Below are 17,694 nucleotides of genomic sequence, written 5' to 3' on the forward strand. Positions count from 1 at the left end.
GTTCAAAAAGTTTGTTCATTTACCGTAAATTGCCAATTATTTTAATTAAATGATTCAATTTAATGTGATAAAACAGAATAAAAAAACTTGGTTTATTTTAGGTATTTATGTGTAATGTTCTACCGCGGTTTCTATTTTGCTTTTACTGCATAAAAATAACTCTACTTCAAATCATAAAGAGTTGTGGAATAACTGCGATTGTATTAAAAAATACCGAAACGTAGACAGGGCCAGGGTCCATATGATATGTCATTAATAGTGGTTTTGAATGGTTTCGGCCAAAAATTAGCGGAATTACCGATTATATGATGCTATATAAGGCGGGTGGTGAGAAACCTCACACAACAAACAAATACTAGGGCGATTAAAACGTGAGATAATAACCACATTCACCTCAAACACGCATTTCAATTTCACGCCTGAAAACGCGGCAGGTGGTTTATGTTGCAGAAATATGGAGAATAATTCCGAGAAAAACGAAATAATCCGATTTAAAGGATTTTAAACTTTTAAAATAGAGGTTTAGGTCAACTAAACGGAAAAACAACATCCAACTTTTTTTCTAGGCCTTGGTGACAGTGCAGTGAACCTACTTTTTTAATTTTTGATGTTAAAATCGCGTCCCAGGAATAATGAACGTATCAACGACAACTTATGTTTTACCGAAGTTATTTTAGAAAAACGAATATCTCGAGTGTTAACTTTTCCAAACAAGCCACAACCAATTGTTGTTCAAACATTTTTAAAACCACTTATTCTTTAAAACGTTTTTTCTAAAATTGACCAAACAACCTTACAACCCAATTTTGCTTTTTGTCTTCAATACTTACGGACAAAATCAAAATATAATCATTGTTTTTTCATTGAAGCTCTTTTAAGCAAATTCTACAAACACCTCAGTTTTGTGAGTGTATGGGTGTAGAGGTGTTTATTTAAACAAATTATCCGTTTCGATTAATTGCAAATTATTTTAGTTTACATTGACTGAAGATGATACAAGCTCGTTTCGAGACTTCTTCATCAAGATGATGTCGATCTACTCGACCTTTTTGGCTTTGTAATTTATTATTATGCTATTTTAATTTCAATCTTTTAAAATAGCGGTTTAATTTAAATTCGTTTTTAGCCACATTTAAACACGCGTCTTTTAATGAATAAGAACAAAATATAGAATTTAGCAACGAAACGCCTTGCACACAACGCGCAATTAAGTTGAACCAGTTGATGATGCTTTATGTTGAATGCGACAGGAAATTCAGCTTTGATTTGATTGAATGCCACGCTTTTAAATGCAATGAGCATAAACCTTGATTGATGTTGTTTATTACGTCGACAACCGTCATTATGAGGTGGAAGTGAGCGACTATAGACGTCACAAACATCCTTGTTATAGGCATCTAATGATTTGTTCAGGCTCTAGGACGCTAATACAACTATTCATGTCTGCCCGAAGTCAGTTTTACAGCTTTTTTTACAAAATTGCACATGAATCACATTTTTTCACGTTTTTGCCTGAGCCACATTATTATTATATTTTAAATCTCTTTCACTTACTTGGGCTTATTAAACACTTACTAAGTGGCCTTTTATTCAGTCGATATGCTTTCATTAAACATGGTTGTATTACTTTTGTTAGTTTGAAAACATGTCAGTTTTCAATATACCCTTTATAAAATGACTAGATTTTAAATAAGTATATTTTCCCGGTTATTGGTTAGTGACTGCATAACTTGTTTTCTCGCGTCATTAAAGTAGCACTTCAGGTTTTCTGTGGCAACCTTCCCACCAAATGATCCACTATCTCATCTAATTACGTTGTATCCAGTTTAAATCTTAAACCATGTGTTGTGACTTGGGGCAAACGATGTTTCTTTGGTGGCGCAAAACACAAGAGACGTGGTATGAGTAATATAAAGCCACATAAACTGGTATATTGTTATGTAATGGACATAAAGGCTAACTGTACCTTTACTCGCCACATATGGCTAACAAAACAAAAAACACCATGTTTTAAATGAATAAATAGATATTCTAAACGTTAAAATGTTGCCCATAATTCTTTATGGGCTTTGATATAGTCTTACATAACCTCCAACCAATATGTTACAAAAATGAAACGTTCTCAAAATGCTGCCTACTTCTGTATGGGCTTTGATATTCTTACTATGTCTAACTACAACCTTCAGCCAATATGCTCCAAGCAATTTAAAATGCAATATTATTTCTGATTTTACGAACTTCACACCCAGTGTCACGATTGGTTTAACATTTCAATTAACACGAATTGTTATAACAATGGGGAATGTTATATGCAAATATAGGCGCTTGAATCTTACGAGAAACTGAAAATACGCCCCGACTGTAATCGTTCGAAAACTTTTAGTTAATTTCACAAATGCGAAACTATTTAAAGATCTAAAATAAAACGTTATATTGTTCCTGTGCTTCAGCCAATATGTTACAAAAACTGAATAAATTTATATCAAACGTTCAAAATGCAACCTACTTCCGTATGGGCTTTGATATCATTACTCGTCTCACTACAACACCCAACCAATATGCTACAAACAACGCGTGTTTAACCTTATCGCAAGTTAAATCCAATAGTATTTTCGGTTTCACGAACTTCACATCAATTGTCACTATTTGTTTTCATTTGAATTTCGATTCAAATTTTTGAATTGTTATAACAATGGGCATTGTTATATGTAAATTTATGGGCAGTCTGACGACAGAAATCGTTTGACAATCTGAAAATATGCCGCAGGCAAAATGACATCGTACAAAACAAGTTAAAGTCACAAATGCGAAAACGATTTAATCAAACTTTAAAACTCTGCAAGAACGAACTACTTTCGGGTGCAAAAATAACTATGCGCTAAGCAATTAGAAATTGCTAGTAAAAGCAAAATTTTTAATATAAAATCATCACCAAAGTATTGTTTTTTAACTTTACCTTTTTAAAGCATTTACTTGAAATACGTAATATTCACAAAGCTAAACAATTATACTTGGCGTTTAGTTTATCACACATAAAACATGAAATGGTGTGGTGTCACTGGCATGTATTTTTCACAAAATTTAAGTTGTGATATCATTGTTCCATTACATTTTTTTAAAGTGTGTTTTGAGAATCTTTGGCTATCAGTGTGAACTTGTCCGGCCAGAGTTTGATTTGTTAGACTTAATGGAAGAAACTGTCAATTGGTAGTTAGACAAAAGGCAAGATTATCGTGGTGATAGGGGAATTATATAAGTATAGTGATGTGAAGGTAGTATATCTTTCAAAAGTCAATGGTTTTGTGTTAAGTTTAAATAAATGTTGTAAACTTGATGTTTAGTTGTTTCTGGATTTTTCATATCAGAGCTCAGGTATTTAAAGTGATGATATAAATGGCAGTTTGTGTTTGTGAGAGGATTTTTTTATGAAAAATGAAGTAATGTGAGGTTTAACAGTTCTAATAATGATTTTACCCTTGATACTATGGAACTCTAGGAACTAGAACTCTAGGCCTTACTAAAAGCAAAAAAGCGCCTTAAACAGAACATTGAGATTTTTTTCCATCCACAGTGTACTCCTATTTCAATCGCGTGCAAAATTTGACCCGGGCCTTCAAACTAACGTTGCCTTGGGCAAGGACAGCAAGGTTTTGCACGAGATATATAATATAATTAATCCGGCGATTTAGAAACATGAAGATGACAATTACACGTTGGAACGGATATCTTTGCTGATAAGCCTCAACTATTGGCTCAAACCGGATTTTTGGCTTGGCTAAAAACTTTTTAAACTGAGTTTTTTTTTCAAATAGGCTTAGATACACTAGAGTAACTAGACCATAATACAAATTCGTTTACGTAATTCAAAAAAGCAAAAAATGCCCAATTTAGGAGGCAATGGCCACAAATTGTATGCGTTTCGATTAGTGAAAAAAAACATTACCACAAATTTAGTGCGTAGTTTCGTAATTTCAGCAAATGCAAAAATATCCAGACGGAAAATACTTGGAAAGTTCCATGCTTCAAATTGATGTTCAAATTAATATTCCAGTTTCGGTTTCTATGAGTGCGAAGTGATTTGATGTTGGTGACTCACTCCTGGTGCGAGCATTCAACATCTCTGTAGTTCAGCATCTCAACAAATCTCAATAGTTGGTAAGGCGGAGTCACTAACAATTTCCGCTTGAATGTTCACAGTTCAACAATAGAACGGGGTCGTGGTTTTAGGTTTAAACAAAAATAGCGTTTTCTAAACTTACAAATCTAAAAATGCCAAATGGCCGTCTGCCCTTTGATCAATATATTATTTTTCAATACAACAGTCGTTTAACGCTTCAGATATCTGACATCAACATAATCGACAAACTATATGACTAACACCGCGCCTTAAATCAATGAGGAGGCAAACGTTACAAACCACGCAGCTTATTTCGTAATACAAGGGCAAAATTAACTAAACATCTACTGAATATAGCACAGAATAAAAACTCATAAGACCGACATAGGCAGAAAACTCTACTGATTAAATTACTACCATAGCGAATATTATTTTTATATAATTACGGGCTATTACATCTGCCATTAAGGCTTAGTAATTTGGTGACAATTATATAAGTATTTTACGTTCACGCGGAAAATTTGCTAGAATTTCTGTTATAAAATTGACTCCAAACAGAACAAAAAAAACAAGAGTTTGCAACAAGCTTGAACGCTCTTCGTTGCCAAAAACTTTTACGGCCATTGTTGTCGTAACAATCAAACCGCGATAAAGCTTCTCCGTCATATGACGTCATGGATTTCGCGCGTTCGGTTTTGTGACGTTATAATGCAGCAATGTCAACGAACCGAGGAAAACATTTTGAGTGAATTTCCTTGAACTTACTTATAACGATGCTTGTCTGATTTAGAATCACTATTTATTCGGAAAACAAGAAAGGAATATTTTAATGCAAGAAATATAGCTATTAGTTACAAGAACTGACAGGTTTTAAATCAGAGGTTCCAAACCTTTTTTGCACCGCGGCCCCGTTTGAAAATTTTGAGAAATCAATGCCCCCTATTTTTTTCAACCTTTGAAAAAATTAAGAAACGTTATCTTAATTAAAACTGGTTTATACAGTAATCGGAAGTTAGAATGATAAAATAATTTATATTCAACACACAATAAACAAGATAACACATTAATTAGTTATTACATAGTCAGTTAATGCAATGGTTGAGCTTGCTTTTATTTTGAAAATGTCTTTTCAATTTTGTTTATGGCCTCCGTGAAAAAGCTCGAACCCTCAGGTTGGAAACTCCTGTTTTAAATGAATGATTTAACCTTTATGTAATTCCAACTAATATTCTATCGATGTTGACTTTTGCATCAAAACGCGCGTCGTCTCTATGACGTCACACAGCGGCGCTAGTATTCCTCGTCGCCATAATCAGCGTTTTTAATTCCAACAATGTTTGACGACGTAAAACTGATCAATAAAATACTCCCTAATGACCCTTTGTCCGTCGACAATAAGGAGCTGTGACGTAACAATACAAGGTTCGCAGAATGTTTAAGGGATTGCAAAACATCGAAACTCGGCGATCGCGTTTCTCCGCGATGACGCGATTGTCACGCATTCTTGAACTTTCAAGTTGCATTGTTTTGCGAAGGAAACGTCTGTTGCGTAATAATGCGTCGATTCCCTTGTGTTTACGTCGACGTAACAATGCCGTCCGCGATTGTTAGAACGTAGCATATGCATCGATCGAGAAACGACAAAAGGTAGGGAATCTAACACGAAGCATATTAGCAATTACACGTTGTCATGAAATAATTCGACAAATCATTAACCTCATTGAAATGTTTCAAGTTAAAAATAAGATTATTAAGCGAGGTTGCCGATGCCCGTAATAATATACCTTAACAAACCATGTGGTTTTAGCCGGGCTCTGAATGTGCAGAGTGTTTATAGAAGTAAAGTTTTGCTGTGATCAAAAATATCCAAAAAAATAATAAAGTCCTTTACTTGAATTTTCTTTGCAAGCAATAAGAAATTTATTTTGATATGGTAAAACAATTTCTTTCCTGTAGTGCTTATCGATTTTATAAAGATTTTAAAAATTGTATCGTCGGAAATGATGGTCACAGCTTGCTGTAAAAAAGCAAACCATTTATATGATTCATGTTTCAACGAAAAATGTGCGTTTCCTAGAAAAGGTTAAAAAGTAATAGACAGGATATAATTCACGAGTTCGAAAAACAAAACCACGATCAATTTTTTTCGGCGAAAAATCTTGTGTTGTTGCAACGCGCTTTGCGTGACACAACAGTGTGATTTACAACCCCACTTTGCTCACAAAATCAGCAGTTTTTCAACCTTTGTGGCAACTTTAACCTTCAGGTTATTTCTGCAATGAATGACGAGTTTATGTCGTGACAAAATACGCGAGAAAAACAGTGTTCTATAGAATCTGCCCTGTAGGTGCCAAAACACGTGTGTTTGTGAAAAAATGACCTTATCACCTCATAAGAGTCGAGAAACGTGAAAATAAATGATTTGATTCGTAATTGTTTGGTCCCTGTTTTTCAATTAAAAGTTTGCCACAAAAAGATTAGATAAACTTGTTGCAGAAGCAATATCACAGCTAAAGAAATTTCAAAAATAGAGAATCAGAAAACTTTCAGCAAATTAAAAAAAATACATTGTGTGAACTCAGTGGTCAGCCACGATAGAAGGTATGGCGTCGCGCGCTTCGCATTCTGCGCGAGGCGTTCATTGTGACGCAAGAAACGCGAACTGTCTGGCCCGGTATAAAAGGCAGGTGCGAGTGGAAAGAGACTCACTTTGCTCGAACCTCGGGCGAAGGTTATCAGGTTAAATTGTGCGGCCAACTGCTTAGTGGTGCCAAGGTTTAAAGAAGGGTATAGGTCCTTAAGGTTGAGCAAGTAAAAGAAGCTTTTCTGGCGCATTTATTGCAGGGTTTTTGCCTCAGATTAAGAGTTGATTTTAAGTATTTGGTACAAGTATTAAAATGCAGTTTGTCGACGCATATGGAATCAAGGGTTTCTGTTACGCAGATTTTTCACGCCTTAGCCAAACTGCAGTTTTCAAACCTTTTATTTGTTTATGCTGAAAGTAAAAACTTGCTACAGTAGATTAAAACGTGATGGAATGTTTTTTGAGACATTGTAGGATTTAGAATGTTAAGTAAAGCACAAGAACGAATTAATGCTTCAGAAAATGTAGCCAAGGCTCTGATTAAGCATTGTGTGGTAAAATAAAACAATTTTTTCAATACAACTTTACTGAAAAACGTTTTGGGCGCCAAAATGTGTTTAAGAAGGTATAAGAAATGTGATATCAGTAAATCGTTTCTAAATAATGTCAGCAACCATCGAATCATATTCGCATTGGACACATTTCTATGATAATGCAAAACAACATTTGAACAGCCTTAATAAAACAAACAATGTTTATACGGTTATAAGGTTATAGCTTGTTTGAGCGGGGATGGTTCAACGCAGGAACGCGAACTTTCAGTTTTAAGATGATTTCCAGAACGTAGCGGTTTAAGTCTGAAGTCAAAACTTTGAAGCTAAAGAAGGTGTTAAAATATAAAAGCGATGAAGCCGATTTACCACAACGTTCCTTGTCAAGTGGTTTTAATGCACAATTTACTGTGGAGTGATTTTAACCCTTAACGCATTTTTTTGGCTTGCGGCACTCCACAGAAATTATAAATAGTTCGCTGCACCCTTGCTCGTATTTTCGCAAGTGGTTAACTGTAACGTTACAATAAACGAGATTGAAACAGCACATTAACTGTGCAACAAGGTTGAAAAAGCATTTTTTGCACTTTTGCTGTAACTCAAAAAGCATTTTTTGCACTTTTGCTGTACTCAAATATTGTATCAAGAAGCTTACCAATAAAGCGAAAATAGTATCTTAAAGAATCTCAAATATCTCTCGGCACCCTTGAGCGTTCAAAATGGCACCAGAGAGTGCCGCGGCACCCCGGTTGAGAACCACTGCTTAACGTTTCGTGCACAGCTTAGCAGCATTGAATGAAGGTGTTTTGTTGAGGCGACAACTTTGTGCGAATGTTTGGGTTGGCTTCGGTAAGGCTTTGTGCGATAAAAATAACAGCCCGGGTTTTCACAAAGCTTCAGGTGAAACTGAGCATCTTTGCGCGTTAGTAAGTAGCAATGTAGAGACGAGTGAGGCAATCAAGTTTGGTCGACTAAACGAAGATATGCACAAAACCATGTTGTTGATATTTTTGTTTTTCTGCTAAAAAAAACACGTGTGTTGTGTTTATAATCAGCATTAATTTCTAACGATTCTGGTTGCATATCAATGATATAGAATAAACTAAGTACAGAACTTAGTAAACCGAAAATCAGTATGTTTGGAATTGGATATTTATCATATAACAGCAAAACAAACTAATTTTTGGTTTACTAAGTTCTGTGCTTCGTTTAATCTTTATTAGAGTTGTGTTTATATATTAATTTCAATTTAAAACTGAGAACTATTTAAAACTGCGCAAGTAAAACAAGTTTAAATTTCATTTTACAAAAACAGGTATTTTGCTTAATGAAATAAGTTGACTCAATTACAAGCAGCATTTTACGAACTACAATCCAAATTTTCCGGTGTTATATAACAGGTCACTGTGATGCTAACGCTAGGGAAATTTACATAATACGTCTAACCCTGAAATTAACCACATCACTAAAAGTGCGTGTATTTATAGCTAAGCGTTTATATACCAAGTTTATAGCGTTACTCTCGTTCTGGCGCAAAGCCACCGTTTATACCAGGATCAATATCGTGACTCGATCGTTTACGCGAAATCCCTACACGGTTTTATCAAATTAGAAACTCGAACCCCACACTCAGCATCAGCTGCAGGTCACAAAAACTTATCGCATTCCGCAGCTTTATTGATCCTCACAAACAAGCCGCCCTGCCATGGGGCTCCGGGCAATATTTTGTGATAGTTTGTGGCTACTGAAGGCACAGGGGAAGGTTACACTTAATGCTGTTCCACGAAACATTAAATCGTAAAGTAATACCACCTTTGTACTTGTATTACCAGGAAGTCAGTCTCTGGAGGTTTGGGAAGTTTAAAACACAAGTTGGGTTCCAGGTTTATTCACTTTCAGTCGTTGTTATTTCAGTTAACCAAAAAGCTTTTTCAATAAAAATTAAAAAGTCATTGGATAAAATCGACTGTTCTTTCTGTTTTGAAACGTTTCGGCAACAATTCATTATAAAAAAAAATATTTCGATTGTATTGAATGTTGTGGCTTATATTTTACTTTTTTGAAATTTTTTCGCAAATAGGTGTTATCTGTTGTAAAACTTTGTAGCTTTATTTGATAACTTGCGCAAATAACCATCGTCTATAATTATAAAGGGTTATTTACCCGGAGTCGCTTAGTGTTTTAAAAACATGAAACTTAGTTTTTTCAAAAAGACAATGTTTCATATCAATGTAAAATGATTTCAGGATAAGTTAAAAAACAAGTTATTTCAATTTTAACGAATGTTCTGACTTTATGTTTTTGTTGAATAGATACAATTATTGTGTTCCAAAGTTTACAGCTTTATTTAACAAACATCGCCTATAATAAGCCGCTATTTAACCAGAGTCACTTTGTGTTTCAGAGCATGAAACTTAGTCAGATGCACTTGGTCCACAAAAAGGACTGCTTAAACATGGATCGTGCTTCTGCGGACCAACCACACTTCCTCACGGACTTGTACGATTCCGTGTTCCGCGTTTGCGTCGCGCTCTCCGTGATAAACGTGCTCCCTGCCTTCCTAGAGGCGAACATGTGGCACCACACAGACCCGCTCCTCACAGGCTTCAGTTTGTTCGCTGGAGCGACCTTCATGGCCAGCTTATGCTTGACTCCCTTCCTTCTGCTTTCAAAGCGAGTCAGAGACTTCAAACCACGACCTTTTTTCACCCTGGTGCTGTCCTTAGTGGAGCCAAGCATCCTCCTCATAGCAGCGAGTCCTTGCCTCGATGGATATTCCAAGGGGAGGACAATTGTTCTTGGGATCGGGGTCAGTTTGATCCCGTTCATCTACTCTTACGTTTTGTGCAATCCTCTACAAATATCGGCGCCGAAATCTTGTTGCTTCGACATTTGCTTCAATCAACCGAGAACTCGAACCAAAGTATCCAACGAGATCGCGAGAGAAGCCGCCTTTTTCCCCAGAAGAAGGATTCTCTCGTCCGACTTTCTCGTAGCTGCCTTCTTCTCCTTGTGCCTACGCTGGTGCTCCGGATCAGTGAACGCTTTCTACGAGTCTTGGGAGGTCTGCTGCCTCCTAGTGGCCATCACGCTGGTCCTGGGACTTCCCCGGTTCCTGTGGAGCCATGGGGAACCCCCGGCGGCGGCGTCGGACAGCCTGAGGTCCCGGAACACAAGCGGTTCCACTGGAATCGGTTCAATGCTGAGTTATGAGGGAAATGGAGCGAGGTTTGATTCGAGAACTGACAGCGAAAATATTGTCCCTCCACTGGACGAATCGTTGTCAAACCAAAGCTGCCAAGTCATGGTTGAAAAGTGCCGAGTCACGCCGCCGCCGAAGCGCAAGGTCACACGTGGCGAAAAGGGCATAGTGTGGTTGTGCGCGGTCTCATGCGGTTTATCCCTGGGCTGTTGTGTCCACATCTTCGTGTGGATGTTGGCGTCTTCTTCTGTGATGAGGAGGTTCGCTGCTCTGGATGCTGCAGGATTTGAAGTCCTCATCATGGTGGCTTTTGCGTCCGGAACAATCGTTGCTGTGGCGTTACCATGGAACAAGACGAGGTGGAACAATTACAAGGTTTGCTTTTGTTAATTTATCGACAAGCCAAGTCATTTAAAAACAGCTGCTTTTGTTAAGTTACTGTTGGTCAGTCTGAATTAAGCATGTTACGATTATACAGAAGTTTGTGAGCAATTGTTAGTACAACTTTTTACTTATACTTGTGCATCTTTTCCATATTTGTTGTGCTTATAGTAATCTCATGAGTGGATATAAGAACGTCCAGGTTACAAATATACACATGTGTGTAAATAGGAAATTGTTTCTGTTCGTTAGAAAAAATGTAAGACATCCTAGAACAAATATCAAGGCCCATTAAGAACTAGTTCGCAAAAATTCAAATATATTTACTTCAAACATGATCTTGGTTCACAACTGTGGTGTTTGATACAAACTCGCACTTAAATTTAAACTCATCTAAAAACTACTAATGAAAATTTTCACCCCGATCTCTAACAAAACCGTGGTTTATTTTCAGATGATCTTCTTCACTTCCGCTCCACGGTTGCTTCTAGCAACGCTTCTCACCATAGCAACGTTCCTCCTGTTGTTAGGAGGAACTAACAGCTCCGCGTCATTCACCGGATCCTGCATCCTCGCGTTTCTAATGCCCCAGGCCATCACTGTAACCATGGAAACCATCAAGAAGATACACATCCTCGCTCCATCCAGCTGCGCACCAGGAGTGGTCGCCATAGCAACGGTGGTTACCCTGGCAACGGCGCAGACAGCCTCCACGTTCTTCGTGAATCCGGCTCTCACGAAATTGTTCCTCGGGAAGATGGGACTGATCCTCTATCCAGAAGTCCTCTGCATCTCGCTTAACCTCCTACTCGGACTCGGAGCGGATTGGCTCCACGAGAGCAAGTCTCCTCCTGCGTCCGGATGCGAGAAGAGCGGGAGCAGGTGGAGCGCGATGAGGATTGTCGAGAACAATCGCCAGACAATGGCCATTGCGTTTGTGATTGTTGTGATCGCGTGTTGCACGATCCCGGCGGGCCAGAGCCTCCTCCTGAAGCACTGCGTCCACCGGCACCGATCCAAGCTTCAACAAGTGTCCCAGGTCTTCGCCGGGATGCGGGGTAACCATAGCAACAGTAGCACTGTGAGTGTGATGTCATGGAACGTGCTCTTCGGGCACGATATGCAGGGGAACGACAATCTCCTTTGTCTGGCCAAAGTGACGCAACAAAGCGACGCGGACATCGTCGCGGTCCAGGAGTCGGATCCACTCCCGGTGTTCTGGGGAGGGAAGGACCTCCTCTTCTACCTCAGCAACTTCCTCGGAACAATGAGAGCTTACTACGGAGTCGATCCTCTTCAATCCAGCCTGGGAGTTGGACTTCTCACTTGGATGCGAGTAAAGAGCCACGAGAAGATGATCCTTCCCTCAGACCACGGCGCAAAACTTCCCCATTATTCCATGACAAAGACCGCGCTCGATGTCTCCTCCCGGAAGTGCTCCCAAGGATCGCCTTGCTCCTCCGAGGAAGCGACGCTCTACGTCTTCAACATCCACGCGGTCTTCAAGAACTGGACTTCATCCTCGCGACCAGTTTCCCTCCTCCAGATGAACTTCATCGCTGAGCAAATCCGATCCGTGGATCCCAGGAGTCCTCTGATCGCGATGGGAGACTTTAACTTGAATCCGTTCGAGTCCGAGCTTGACATCTTCTACGAGGAGCTCGGATTGAAGAGCGCTCTTCACCAGAACCGGAGCGCATCCGCGGTGTCGACATTGCGCAATCGCCACGCCATCGTGGACCACATATTCTTCCGCGGTATGAGGTTACTCGAGGGCAAAGTCATCGCGGAGACCGACACCATCACAGACCACCATCCCATCTACGCCAAGTTCGACCTGGTGACGTGAGCAAATGACGTATGTGATGACGTACGCGATGACGTGGCTTGCTGATTGAGCGACGAGGGGTTTGGAAGGAAACAACATTTCACGATATTTCACGAATCTGATGCAGGTTTTTCACTATTAACGCTAATGGCGCCGAATTTAAACTTGGCGGAGAAAGTTGTTGCGAAAAAGTTGCGAAAAAGTAACAGAACTGTGTTACAAGATGAAAATCACAATCCGACCTTAATCAGCTTATAGTTAATGCGTTTCTACTTAAGACAAACTAGTTAATGAACCCGTGAACCAAAAACAACTCCAACTAGGACCCGAAAGGAATTAAAGCAATTTTTCTGGTTGGCATTCTTGAATTTTGTGGCATTTCGCTGAACCCGCCATCTACATACTGGTACATGGCCGGCATTTCAAAGTTAAGCTGCCGAAAAGCTCATTCTTGAAACAAACGCGATTTGCTCGACGCGAGATAAGCGAGAAACGATCGAGCTTAAACGCACTTGTTTATGTTGACCGTAAACTTTGGCCGACAAAGAAGCGGCAAGGATAATCCAGCAAGTATTTAAGCCAATAACGCACTGTTATCGTCGCATTTCTGCGGCTTTCATTGAAGCTTTTTAAACATGAGGTGTTTCTTTATGGACCTTGGCTGATTTACTTAAAACCTGCTTCATTTAACCCCGATTTATTTTTAAATGTTAAGTTTTATTATAAAAACGTCGACTTTGTTCACATAAGTCAGATTAAAAGCCAAACCTGTCAAACTGGAGCCAGCTAAGCTGCGTAAACTTTAATTAACTAATAATGATTGACAAGCGGAAACACGTTGGATTTAGCAGGCTTGGCCAAAAAAATAACAAGGTCGAAAATCGCAAACTTGTAAAAATCAGCTTGAACTTTACCGTCTGGCCAACTGCTAGTTTTAATACAACATACGGGCATTTACACTTTAACACACAAACATTTTGACTTCTTCGCTGGTATAAACTTTAATCTAACGGTTTCAGCCAATTTATGTGTAGGTAGCTTGTCGGGCATAATATGAACTCATTCAACAAATTAACTTCTAATTTAAAATTGCAAAAAACGATCTTACCTTTGAGGTGAATTGGGGTGAATGACCATGAAGTGATGTAAAATGTCAGGTTGAAGTTGGTCTGAAATAATGCAATAATATTGGTAACTCTATTAAGGTTATAAGGGTTTTGTAAGAAATAAAAAAAATAATCCCTGAATTTTTAAGCTTGATCGCTATAAGTCATTAGGTTGTAAGTTTGTAACAGCAACTTTCAATAAACTTGTATATTTCGAGTGATATAGATTTGACTATAAATTGCCTTCATTTGTACTCTCAGCAAACCATTAGTGTCAATATTTAATAAAAGCATACAAAAACCGTCGCAAAAAACCCACATCTATAAATTTTCACCGATTAGTCATCGAATGTAAAGCCACTGGTGGTTCGCGGAAATACTTTCGCAACCTCAATGAGACGCAGTCAATTCAAAGCCATAAGGAGAAGAGAAAATTCCAACGATCAGAGGCGCAGTGCGAATTTCGAAATAGGGGTTAAAAAATGCCTTTTAACAACTCATATGAAATACTTCCATAATGGTTGGAGGTTGCAGTAAGACATTATGAGAGTATCAAAATACATTATAATTGCAAAATATATTAAAAATTGACTAGTTTTAAAAAAATAAATACGGTATCTACTTAGAGGTGAAAACCAACTAATTTTTTGTCCGTTATTTAAAACAGCTCAACTAGTTGAACGCGCACAAAGTTTAGTTAACCGCAGACGGTTGGCTGTTTGCCTTATTAAGTGAGTTGGCTTGCACGCTAGAGCCAAATCATGCACCTGACACAACCGCCAACAGGAAAGGAGCGAAAATATTCACCATTTCTCGCCAATAACTAAAGACGGGTTCAAAATCAGATCGGCAAAGTTGACCGGTCAAATTTGAACCGGAAACAGCTAAAGTCATTGAACGACCTCTGATACTTATTAAGCAACATCGCGGTTGTAGGAAATACAGCGAGCCAAAGCGGTCTGCATCAAATGCTACAAGCCTTGATTTGGCGAGCTTTAGGCTGTCCAATGTTGCGCTGTGACCGCAGACGCCGCAAGCGCCTGTTCAGCGGTTTTTGATGAGCTGAGTTTAAAGTTCTGGCGCCCACAGCGAGCAATACGCAGCCAAAATTTCCTGGCACATTCGCTTCAATTGTTGTTTTACAGCAAATATTTCCGCTTAACAACTTTGCGTCGCTTGGAAGTCGACCAAACTCTAGATTTAACGTCATTAAGTTCGCAACTGCGTATTGCGGTGAAATGTCAAAATTGACAACAAGTATTTATTTAACTGTCAAATTAACACAGTCATTTTCGAAGCCAAATTTACAATTTTGTTGAAAACAATATATGAAGCTTCGACTGACAAACTACATTCATTAAAAAAATCGCCAAAAATTACATAAAAGTACCAAAATACGCCAGCGGCCAATGTATTATAAATCACTTCCAAAACTTATAGCAACAATTGAATGTGTTGTCAAATTACGTTTAAAAATTCTATTTTATATTGAAAATTAGCAAAACCTATTTGCAACTCTACAAAGTAGCAAAAGTCACCCAACTGTGTTGTCTGCAAAACTAGCTTCTATGCATTTAGGCCAAAGTCAAGTAGATGCGTTGCGTGGCCACTTGAGGCACCTGACTAAATCGCGCTGCAACGCGATATGACAATGCCTATTATGACCCAATACAAGCTTGCGTGCTCATTTTGCGAATTTCGTTACGGTTTCCGAAATTAGGAACTATTTTGCAAAATGGCGATATTTCACGAATGCTATTGTTTGGTAATACACATACTTTACACAACTTATTCTATACTATCAAAATCATAGCACTTTTCGTGCGAAATCTTCTTATTTTTGTAAACATTTCCTTTTTTGCAAACTGTTGTTGTTTTCTATGCTTTTTGTTGACGAATATTCTTCGCTAAACATTCTTCAAGTTCCTATACTTCGCCTATTAGTTTGCACTGATGATCTCACCTTTACATTTACCAACAGCAGCAAACAGTGAGCCTAGAAGCCGATCATTCCTCGTTTTATTGCAGTCAATGTATTTCAGAGGTTCTTAAAATTTTTTACCGCCGACCCTTGTTTTATTTTTGCTTCGCGTGGACTATGGTAGGCAAAAATTTATAAACGGTGTCACTTTAGAAATCTACAGTTTTCGGTCCAAAAACTGAGTCTATACACATATTTTTAATTTTTCTTTGAAAAATTCAGCCTTCATAGACGCGCTAAAACTAGTTTACGGATCCCCAGTTTAATAACCCCTGATCTATTTAAATCATCCTTGTGTGAGTTGGTTAAGCAATGTTCGTTTCTGAGAAGTTTGTATTTGCTTTTATCCTTGGTTTGACCAATACGTATGTTGTGATATCGACGCCAATTTTTTACTCGTTACAATATAATTACATTTTTATATTTTGTATGTTTTTGGTTTGTAGTGAAATCATTGGAAAAATCAGTTCAAATTATAAAACTAAGTATTGAAAAAAAAGAGACGTGGTAAAATTAAAATATTAATTGCTTTAAAATAAAAAAATAGTAAATAAAAAATAATAGTTTAGAAATGAAAATAATAAATAACAACTGGTCAATGTATTTATGGAAATAACTTGAGTAAGTCAGTCTAAAATATTTTCTTCCTTTAAATTTTCAGAACTTAAATTGTCAGATGTACAAATAAATCAGTGCCGCTATAGAAATCTAGCATAATAGTGATGTGAAGGATTGTCAAATTAATACTTCTCAGAGAAACAGGTTTTACGAAATATCGAAATGGCAATTTTGCAATTTTAGTTTACCCCGTGGTATCTGCGTTTTAACAAAGTAGATTTAAAGCTGATATAAAAAGTAACATTACCACTTTATACAAAAAGAAATGATACAAATACTGTAGAAGTTGTTGCAAAATTAAATATTCAACAAAAATAAATATTTTTTTAACTTTGTCAACGTTAAAATACATTATGTTTTCAAAAAATGATTGATAAGAACTACATTAAAGACAAAAATCCGGGCAACAGTTGATCCTATTGAAAAGAATAGATGTAAACAAATCTTAAAAATTACCCGAAAACTTCCAACAAACGAAGCCTGGTCGTAAGTGGATTTTTAAAATGTCCAGTTGTAAGAAATTGTTTGGAGACAGGGACTTGACAGCTTGTTGATTTTAAAGATGACAGACGGAGTTCGATCACTAACGAGGTGTGACGTAATGAGGCGTGACGTCACGCGTGACGTAAAGTGCTTACAGGCGAAAACAACAGATTGCCGTTTGATGCTTTTGGTTCAACTTTAAGCTGTTGTTAAGGATATATGTCTTTACTGGGGAAAGGGGTAAGCCGTGGGCAAAGATACACGTCAGCAAAAACTAAGTTTCACTTTTTTAGACCAAGTACTAAATTTTCAGACCAACATGTTTTACATTTATTACAAAAAAACGTTTTTTTTTTACCTCAACGCTGAATGTAGCTTTATTAGTAAAAATACCTTCAAGTTAACATTTGAAGGGATTACATAAAAAAATGTAGGATAATTTAAAATATTCTTGACTAACCATTTCCGTCGCATTAAAAGTACGACAGTCTATTTTATATTTAAACCCGGGTTTGTGGTGCTATGTAAATCCAAAGTAACGTTAACCAATAACATAAGCTTTGAGTAAAACAGTTGTTGACGCCGTAAAACTAAAACTGAAAACGATTTATTTGAACTTGCACAACAAACAAAGACTTCCACAGATTGAAAATTAATCGCAACTTGCATTTATCAACATAAAACAAAACTTTCCGCGAATTTGTTTGTTTACTGAGCATTTCAAGCATGAATGCAAAGTCTGTAAACATTCGCTTTTAAGATTCAATTTCGCAGCAGTTTCTCTGCATTTCCATCCAAATAACAAAAAATCAATGAATGTTTAAAAGCAATTTCTAAAAGCTT

General features: G+C 37.6%; 1 protein-coding gene across 1 annotated transcript; it reads left to right on the forward strand.

Annotated features, from left to right (window-relative positions):
• Nucleotides 1–7,936: 7,936 nt before the first annotated feature.
• LOC146131761 (uncharacterized) lies at nt 7,937–13,639 on the forward strand. Its single transcript, XM_083396760.1, has 2 exons — nt 7,937–10,829; nt 11,290–13,639. The coding sequence occupies exons 1-2, from the start codon at nt 9,660–9,662 to the stop codon at nt 12,682–12,684; spliced, it is 2,565 nt and encodes an 854-aa protein (XP_083252886.1). The 5' UTR covers nt 7,937–9,659; the 3' UTR covers nt 12,685–13,639.
• Nucleotides 13,640–17,694: the final 4,055 nt, after the last annotated feature.

This window comes from Ascidiella aspersa, chromosome 9, assembly GCF_963924565.1.
Source record: "Ascidiella aspersa chromosome 9, kaAscAspe10.2, whole genome shotgun sequence".
Lineage (NCBI taxonomy): Eukaryota > Metazoa > Chordata > Ascidiacea > Phlebobranchia > Ascidiidae > Ascidiella > Ascidiella aspersa.